At 33.5% G+C, this 9,984-nt stretch overlaps 1 protein-coding gene across 1 annotated transcript; it reads right to left on the bottom strand.

The window, feature by feature from the left end:
- Nucleotides 1-2,206: 2,206 nt before the first annotated feature.
- Nucleotides 2,207-8,358, bottom strand: LOC143607258 (kinesin-like protein KIN-5D). The gene is made up of 24 exons (XM_077082772.1): nt 8,312-8,358; nt 8,139-8,197; nt 7,779-7,946; nt 7,559-7,688; nt 6,999-7,154; nt 6,432-6,908; nt 6,243-6,340; nt 6,014-6,170; nt 5,853-5,922; nt 5,687-5,763; nt 5,541-5,594; nt 5,372-5,452; nt 5,191-5,302; nt 5,012-5,098; nt 4,751-4,926; nt 4,505-4,666; nt 4,294-4,401; nt 4,066-4,224; nt 3,615-3,698; nt 3,325-3,530; nt 3,156-3,257; nt 2,955-3,064; nt 2,715-2,866; nt 2,207-2,631 (listed from the first exon to the last, which is right to left on the bottom strand). The coding sequence occupies exons 3-24, from the start codon at nt 7,934-7,936 to the stop codon at nt 2,422-2,424; spliced, it is 3,126 nt and encodes a 1,041-aa protein (XP_076938887.1). The 5' UTR covers nt 7,937-7,946; nt 8,139-8,197; nt 8,312-8,358; the 3' UTR covers nt 2,207-2,421.
- Nucleotides 8,359-9,984: the final 1,626 nt, after the last annotated feature.

Below are 9,984 nucleotides of genomic sequence, written 5' to 3'. Positions count from 1 at the left end.
ATATGAGAAGTATAAAATGAAAACCCAATTGAGACACATGGGTGTTTAATTAAATAAAATAAATTATAGTGTTTAATTACTTTTTGGAATAAGTAACTTTTAATTAACTAGAACATTACATGACTTTACTTCCGTTTTTGAGGCACATGAGGTTGATGATGAGGTTTTACCCTTATTAACATAAAAGGATCACAATTATATGGGGATAGGTGTAGTTGTATCAAGGCGAAAAAATGTTATTTTTATTAAGAAGCTTAGTAAAAGGGTTTTAATGGTAATTGTTTATTAGCTGCCTATCCTAGTTGAAGTTTGTTAAGATCTAATGGTGTTCTTCAATTAATAATTGAATCAAATCATTTAACATAATAGCATTTGAGTTAATCAGTAAATAAGAACACAATAATGCATAATGCATGATTCAATTACAACAGAAGTGACTCCCTCTCAACTTTCTTTCACACACATATACAACTCTATCAAACAATACATATGAACAAATATACAATTACACTGATGAACATGGAGTAGATTGTGCTAGAAGAATGAAAGCAACTGACATCACTACCAGTGGCGGACCCAGGATTTTTTGTCAACGGGGTCCCAATTTTTCCGGTTTACAAAATTTTTCGGGTCGGTCGTTATTCGGGTCGGGTCGAGGCGAGGAACACAATAAAACACGGAACTATGGTGTCATTGGAAACGAGTAAGTAGAAAGAATCTAAATTACAAACTAGATGAAACATACACTTTTAATTCATACCCGAAAAACATTAACATAATCTATATATATGGTCTTACATAATTGACCAAAACATGAAAAAATAACTCTTAACACAAATAAATGATTAATTATAATATACATACACAAGGTAAATAATAAAAGAATATGCAAAATCCATGTTAACATTATATATGTTGCATGGTGATAATGACTATATGAGTGAAACTAACAAAAAGCACAAATACCCTAATTGAATAACTAAGACTAGGATATTAAAAAAACAACAAAAAAGGAGTATGGTGGGGCTTGAACCTACAACCTCTCACAAGTAAAACAAGGGACTTTCCACTGTACCAGTTCAATCTTAATAGTATGGGTTCCAAGTATTAATTTTTATGGGGTCCTTACAAAATTTAATATACCGTCTCTAAGTAATTTTTAAAAAACATCGGTGTCCCGGGACCCCGATCGGACCTATGTGGGTCCGCCCCTGATCACTACAATAGCGTTTGATACGAAGGAATGAAAGGTGGAATGAAATGGTGTCATCTGTTTTTTGAATATACAAACTGATTGGTTTTCAGTTCGGTTATGGTCGGTTTTGTTCAATTATATGCAGATATTGCAAAAAAAATTAAGAAATAAAAATGATGATTTTAATATTATAAGAATGTATTATAGTACTGCATATCTATTCGGTTAGTTTGGTTTCAGTTTTCTGTTCACCCCTATTACAAACAAATGTTTGCTTGGTGAAAAATGTACAATTCTAAATGCAACTTGCGGACTTTAATTGAATCCTGTTCGGTCAAATTTCTTTGAACTATAGCTTCAGTTAACTCTCTTGAATCATCAAAATTGGCAATCCTTAAACTAAAATCTTGATTTGGTCGGTTAGTATACGCATCATGTTGGGTTCCAGTGGTGATCAATCAACGGTTTAACATTTAAACCCGGTTTAGTTATAGTTTCATAATTATTAAATCTCATTAAATATTATCATGAACGCAGCGGAATAAATAAACGAGTAATCATCACTTTGTGGAACCATGCAGGATCCGGTTACAAACAATACGAGTACGATACGAAACCAACCAAATTAAATATAAATTTAAATGACAATATTTAATTTTACCTCAGTTAATAATTAACCGGTTGAGACACTGAGGGATAACGAACTTCGCTAGGTGACTAAACGAGACCCGGTGGTGGCGGTGCACGAAGCCAGCCAGCAGCAGCGGTGGTCAGCGGCAGTGGCGGCGGCGCGGTGGTTGGCCGGCAGTAGCGGCAGGGGCACGTCAATGGCCGGTCAACCAAAATGACATTAAAAACGACATTCATATTCCATGTAGATTAATTAAATTAATATAACAAATTATATATTAAAAATAATATTAAAAAGAAACCCTAAATAAACCCGCGTAACACATAGGCTAAAAACTAGTAAATAATAAATAAATAGAGATTTCATAAGAGTCTTAAAAGATGGTTATATTCAAACTACAATAGCTTATACCAAAACCGTAATAAAGTAACAAGCAATACAACATCCCGGCAACTCTCAACATTCAAACCTAAATCTAAATCTATTCTAAACTCTCATCCAATGAACAATGAATATTTTTAGTAAATAATATGTATACGTACACTATATCAGGTTTATGAAATCCATTATTATTTTGCTTTATTTTTTATTTCTCTCAATTAACAGCAGTGAGCGGGTGTCGCGAGTCTCTTGTCGAATTCACACCACCTTCAAGATGCTTCACATCGCCATTTGGTAGCCTTGAAGTTGACCAAAAATATTTGAGCAGCTCATCAAACGGTGGGGTCCGCAGCTCTTCAATGGAAGTGGTGGTTGGTAGATTGAATGATCTCTTTCTTGGTGTGGAACATGATGGTTCATCAACCTGAAAGTTACCATAAAGCACAATGATATTATTATTTATTTTAAAAAATGGAAGTCGTCTAGAATGTAAAAAAAAAAACTTACGGTGTAGTCGTTTAGGAGGGTTTTTCCTGCATGATCTGTAATCTCTACAATCTTATCATAATGTCCACCTTTAAGTTCCCTCAGTTCTCCACAACAAGGAACGATCATGGAATCAAGATTCCGATATGCATCGTGGTCGAGTTGTAAAGAGTCTGCAAATTATTGTACGACACAAAACGAAAATTGTTAAAAAAAGCTAAAATTTCTTTTCAACAGGAGAAATATAATAATTATGCTTACAATCAATCGAGGAAAGAAGGTTATTATTTGCAACATTTGTATCTTCGAGTGTCGATGATGCTGCAACTGAATACTGGGAACGCAAATTTTGATTGGCCTCTAGTCCTCGGCTACAAAAGGTTAAAAGAAAGAATAATATGTATAAAGTGTTTAAAAAGATCATTTACAGTCGTATGTTTTTTTCATATATGCCATTGTTACCTAACTATTTCATCCACTGAAGCCACATTGTTTTTCTCTAAACTGAGTAAAGATTCTTGAGCACTATTCCATTGTTGTGACCCCATTTGCACCTTTTGCAAACTGCAAGAATGAAAAATTAATAAACAAGCTGAGAAATATTAATAAGTGTCTTAATAATGTGATGTACCAATTTTGAAGAGTCTCGTCAAGGTTTTTCTTTCCGTTTTCAACTGCAGCGGTGTCTTCTATATAATGAGTTTCAGCCTTTTTAGTGTAATCTGACCATTCGGCTCTCACAGAACACCTTGATTCTTGCATGGTTAACATTTCCTGCTGGAATCTGTTGGTTTTGCTAGCTGCGCTTTCTCTTAGACCGTTTACTGCTGTTGTGACCTGTAATTTGGTCAAAATAATGCCAAAAAAGATTATAGATAAGCTCAATGATCTTTAGATGCTAAAAAATCTAAAAAAGTATACCAGTTCTTTCTTCCTAGCATTTGAACCTGCAAGCAGTTCTGCAACTTTCTCTAGTAGTTGTCTTTCTTCATTTGCAGCACACTCCTGAACATATATAAAATGAGAAAACGAAACATTTTTCAAAAAAAAAAGAAAGAAAGGTTTTGTTAAAAGCTACACTAGCCCACCTGTCACATCACACAGGCCATATGGGTCATATGGGCCTTATTAGAGGGCGAAATAAGGTCATATGGACTTGTCAGTGGTCAAATCAGTCCTTTCTTTGTAAGTCGAAACATTATGCGGGACGTATGATTTGGCCCTCATACGACCCATATGATCATTTTTCGCCATGTCATACGGCCCATATGGCCATTTTCTCCATGTCATACAGCCTATATGGCACGCCACTGGTGCCTAAACAGTGTGTCAGTGGTGTTTGTTTTAACTGAATGTCAAAAATAATCATTACCTCAAACTTTCTTTCAAGTTCAGATAACTTTTGTTCATTGACAGTCTGGCCCTCTTCGATAATTTGTGTCAATTTGGTTGCGTGCATGTCTAGGGTTACGAAAAAGTTTGCTGTGATATTAGAAATCGACCTCGAGGTTTCAACAGTTCTGCTATGTGCCTACATAGAGTTTAAAAAAAACAGATTAAATAAATTCCTATTGTTATGCCAGTTTAAAAAAAATCTAACCTCTTGTTGTTGTTGAGCGTATGTGGCCAGTTTATTTTCTTGGATATGGAGAATGTTTTGGAGATCATTAAGTAACTCCGCAGCTTCTGATGCAATGCCTTTGAAAAGCTGTGTTAAAATTGTGGATAACATCATGTCAATATATTAAAGAATAAATGAGTAGCAAGTATAAACACAGTTTAAGAGAGACTAAATCAAGATAAAAGCATACATCCCCAAGAGCAGAAGAATTTTGGGAAACTTGAGAATTAAGACAACCAAGTGTTGACTGTGAATTTCCATCAAGTTCATTTGCCAGATCATCCAGAGATTTGATACCAGAACCGTATAATGATTTCAACTTCTCTAGACCAATTCGGAGTTCTTCAGTAGCCTGTAGAATCACATAATTAAATATTCAATCACATAATTAAATATGTAAGTTTATTGTTTAGTAAACTTATATGGAAAATCATACCAGGCCCTTGGTTGATACAAAAGATTTCATATCTTCCTGCATGCCCTTTAATTGTTGTTCTTGTTGTGTAACAGAAGCTGCCACACTTTTATGCAAGATGTCGAGCTGGTTAGTTAACTGAGACTGAAACTGTTGGACAAGAATTCTGTTTCCATCTTCTATTTTATCCTTATGTTCTGAAACAACAAACATGTTACAGAAAATAGGATTATTTTTGGCCAAATTGATAATTATATTTATTTTATTTTGGGTATTGCATACCAATCTTGGTGAACAGTTTAGACACGTCTGATGAAGCATTCTCCAGCTCAGCTCGAAGGTCAAATGCCCGCTCAACAAGAGCTTTTTCTGATGAACATTAGAAAACCGTTTAAATTCTGTTCAGATGCATGTCTATTCAGAAACCTCTGATGTATAGTGAGATTTTGGAAAATGCTTACCAGATTTGAGAAGATTTAAGATAAGGAATTCTTTTTCTTTGATTGTTATATTTGCTTGTCTATGCTTTTCCTCAAGATCCAACAATGAGTTTTCAGTTTCTTGGAGCTTTATCTAAGGGTGTAATAAAGTATAAAGTATTAGATAACTGCCATTGACAGAGACGCTCAAATAATATCATACCTCTGTCTTCTCAAGCTTCCCGGTTAAATTTGCATTCACCAGCTGCTGAGAATTATAAAGTTCCTGAAGCGCCATAAATTGCTGTTTACAGTAGTAGATTACAATTAACAGTCATGTTTTATCAAATAAAATGGAAAATAGGAAATGACAGAATTAGCCTTGATCCCACCTTGCTCCTTGACTCAGCATCAAGTTCCATCCGCTCTATTTTCTCAGCCATTGCCTAGAGAAAGTAATTAGATATTAATAAATAATAATAACAATAACAATAATAATAGTACAAGAACTTCAATATTACAAATTGACAGGATGTACCTTCTTCTCCTCTTCTTCCTGTAGATATCTGTCTTTTGGTATGTAGATTCCATTCTTCTCTCTAGTAGCATAGACCTCTGGTCAACTCAAAAATCAAGCCACGTAAAGAGTGTAAAATATAAATTAACCTAATGAGAGTAGAAAAGGATGGGTGGAGGACTCCAACCTTGCTTGAGCCGTTCAATTTCAGAGTACAGATCTTTCATCATTGCAGATTTCATCATTTTCTGATTAATCTGAAATAAGAATTACAAAAAAGATCAAAACTTTGCTTAAAAGTATACAAGGTTTTCTACTAATTAAACAATCAATCTCTACACCACTAACCTCTGGTTTGTTCTTAATATTTTTTGCTCGGTGTGCATAGTCTAAAGTACTGAGTGTTTCCTCCAAAGAATGAATTGAGGGAGAGATAGTGGCAATTATGCATGTCTTTGTTTTCCCTCCCAAAGAATCTCTCAACAACCTTGTTAGTTTACTATCCCTGTCATTAAAAACAAATTTTAAAATAGTGTCCCTGTCAACTGTTGGTATGTTATATCCAACAAAGTAATACCTGTAGGGTATATGCCCTGAGTGCTCAACTAATGTATTTATGACTCTGCCAAGTGTAAGCAAGCTCTTGTTTATCTCACCAGCTTCCCTTGCTCTACCCTGCATCAAAAGAGTATTACAATGTGATCCATTTATCTGTAATTAAAATTATTATTACAACAAAGAACAAATTTCTGAAATTCGTGTTTACCTCTCTAGCACCAGACCTAGAAATATTCTCTGAACCGGCGAGATCAACAAGATTAAGCTTGCCACATCTGATAACCTCTTCACCTTCTGGGGTTCGTTCCTTAATGTGAATTGTGATAGAAAAGATTGAGTGAGAACGACTGCTTTGTTTATTCAAAAGGGTTTCTGCAGTACGTCTTTTAGCAGAACCTTTTTCCAAGATTTTATAAATTTCATCTGCAGTGAACACCATCTCTTCTTCCAGACCTCTCACAAAAACACAGCCCTTTCCATCCTCCATAAGTGCTATGGGTTTCTTTGATTTATCGTCAGGAAACTTTGAAGTTTCTTCAGGAGCTAAAAGATCAGTTATCTCCTCGTTGTACAACTCTAAGAATGTGACTTTCATATTGTACTCTGCCTTTTGAGCTTCTAATATATCAAATATTTGTCGTACGGCTCTCGGAATGACACCTGCGTCACTTGGGAATTCCCCATTCTAGATGGAATATAAAGTTGTTTGGTTCAGTAAAAGACAAAGAAAAGAAAGTTGGTTGATTTTCTAATCTCATTTGGAACATAAAAATACCTTTTTTCTCCCGCCTCCCTCCATTGTATATGTTTTCCCGGTTCCTGTTTGGCCATAAGCAAATATAGTGCAATTGTATCCTTCAAGAACTTCAAAAACTATGGGAGACACAGCTGCATGATACAAGTCCCTTTGTTGTGAGTTTGGACCAAAGACCTATAGAGATTAAGAATTTCCACATTAGCTCTTCGAAACATTAGACATTATCATGCAATGTTATGAATATATGGTCCAGAGGTTGTTGCATCTTCAAAAAATTGATTCCCGGTTAACAATGCACCTATTAGGTACATTGTAAATCAGGCATTAACGGTTAACCATTGACAGCAAAAAATGTTTACATTGACACTTAACCAGTGACCACATTCGTATCATATGGATTGACAGAACACTTCACTGCATATTTCTTGTTTTTCTTACATGAAAACTAGGTTACAAACTACAAAAGAAAATTATGGTATAAGATGATCTGACCATCTCCAAATTTACAACTTCTATGGTAAACATATTAAACTAGCAAAGAGAATAAGCATAAATGAGATGAGAAAATAGAAAATTACCTTGTCGAACACAAACGATCTATCAATCTGCTTATTGGCTATATTCTGAATCGCACAAACTTCTCTCCTGTTCTCAGTACACGTGATGACCACCGGCGTGTGCGCTTTCATCTCATCATCATTCAACGGTCTACGTGTAACCAAACACACCAATCATTTAACTCTCGCAAAAACAAACAAAATCAAATCTCAAACACGCTTTCGCTTAAACCGCACAAACCTGCATCTCACAATAACTTGAACATTCACTCCTTTCTCTTTATCATGTTTACCAGTCATACTTCCTTCGGCAGGCCTGATATCTCTCATCGCCTTGTCAACCGACCTCGGAGTGTTTGACGGTGAGCTTTGAACCACATTTCCCCCTCTTCTCTCCATACCTAATAATCTACTCACTCAAACCATGAATTGTGATTCAATCAATAACAACAATAATAATAATAATTATAATAATAATAATAATAATAATAATAATAATCAGAAAGATCCGGTTTCGCTATCGGTATTTACCTAAAAGCAATGTATATTATTATAATAAATAAAGTAATAAGCTTAAAATCAATCAATAATAATATTATACCTCTAATCACCGGCGAGTTTACGGTTGAAGTCGCTGAGTCAACTCAACTGGATTCAAATCTGAAAACATTTGGTAGGATTGAAGCGCATTGACTTCGGATCGAAAGAATAGAATTGAATAAATAAATGAAGGTGAAAATAATAATAATAATAACAATAAGGAAGGCGTGAAACCTGGAATAGCCGGCCGTTGACTGGACCAAATGTTGCCGACCGAGAGAGTAAAATGAGCGTGGAGAAGTGATTTGTTGAATAAAATGTTGATGCTTTAACACACAGAGTGAGGAGTGAGAGAGAGGTGTTCAAAAGATAATAATGCCGTTAATGGAGCGTTTCAAGTTTTAGGCTCCAGCCGTCAAACTTGACGGAGAGCGTTAGATTAGCATGATAAAATAAAATATTGCCTTTAAAATCTAACTTGCGTTCCATAAAGAAATATTTTTGTAGAATTTGTTTTGTGCTTTGTCTTTTTTAATCTTTATTATTATATGATGAAGTATATATTTAATGGGTTTTTTTTTCTGAAAGATATGTTTTTTGGGAGATGTTTATATTTTATGGCTTTAAAAATTTAAAGGTACGTCAATTAAACAGGCAGTAACGAAAATGAAAGAATCGGAATAAGTGATCATTATAATTTGTGATTTATACAAAATCAACGTGATTGTTTTAAGAAAAATGAAATAAAATTAATATTTACTTCCTATATGAGATTAAAGAAGTTATTAATATTAAAGATTTTAGGTATTTATATGTGTGCATTGTATTTTGTTTTTATTAAAGATTACTACATATCAAATGACGAGTTATTTTGAAACTCAGAGTTGATATTTAGTGCTTCAATTAAGAAATGATGTTAAAATATTGAAATACTTTTTTTTATCATGGATAACTTGCTATTTTCTTTTAAATATCAAAAAGTTTACGAAAAAAAAAAGAAAAAATTAGCATAAATTTAAATGAGAAATTGTTTGGGGCTCAACATCACATGCACTTGAAGTGAAATGTTCCTTCCTATAAGTAATGTCATAGTAATAAATCCTTGATTTGTTCTAAACCGGTTGTTAAAGAAAAACCTTCAACAAAAGATGAATCATTTGAGTAGTAGTAAACCAAATTGACTCTACAATAGAATATTTTAGGTCGCTTATGTGTTGAACAACTATTTGATTATCATACTATGTATTTATAAACATGAACGGCACAACGACTACCGCGCGAGTGAATCAATCAACTTACCTATAGCCTATTAAAAAAAACTTATTTTAATTATTTATTTATCTTAAATATATATAAACAAAACCTTTAAAAGCTCTCTGGTTACTTCCTACTTTCTTTCAAACCACCAGATTGCTTTATTTGTAAATGAAGACTTCTCATACATTTGACCCGAATTCACGGATATATGTCTCATCAAACCCAGATATCCCTTTAACGGGTTATAACATCTCATTATATTAAAATTATTCTCATCAAATATTTTATATGAAAATCCTATAAAATAGAGATATATACTAAAAATTAATATTTATCTTTTTTAAAAGATATTATTTATAATTAAGAAACAAGTTTATAGTAGAAACAAACAAACGGGTCATGAGTCTCATCAAACCCAGATAGCTTTTAAACTGAATTATAACATATCATTTATTTGTGAAACATTTTCATCATCAAACCCTAAGTATATTATTTTTTTTTACAATAAATAAAATTAAAATCCAAAAAAATATATAAATATTAAAAACGAATAATGTAAAATAATCTCGTAATATAGGAGATAAAACCTAGGTTACATATATATGTGGTGAATGATATAAAAAGTCAATGTATAGTTATTTTCTAATAGT

Source organism: Bidens hawaiensis, unplaced genomic scaffold, assembly GCF_021521415.1.
Source record: "Bidens hawaiensis isolate Kalapana, Puna unplaced genomic scaffold, B.hawaiensis_p1.1 tig00080586_1, whole genome shotgun sequence".
Classification (NCBI taxonomy): domain Eukaryota; kingdom Viridiplantae; phylum Streptophyta; class Magnoliopsida; order Asterales; family Asteraceae; genus Bidens; species Bidens hawaiensis.
Note: the sequence above shows the minus strand (reverse complement) of the source record. Positions and strands in the feature narration are given on the sequence as shown.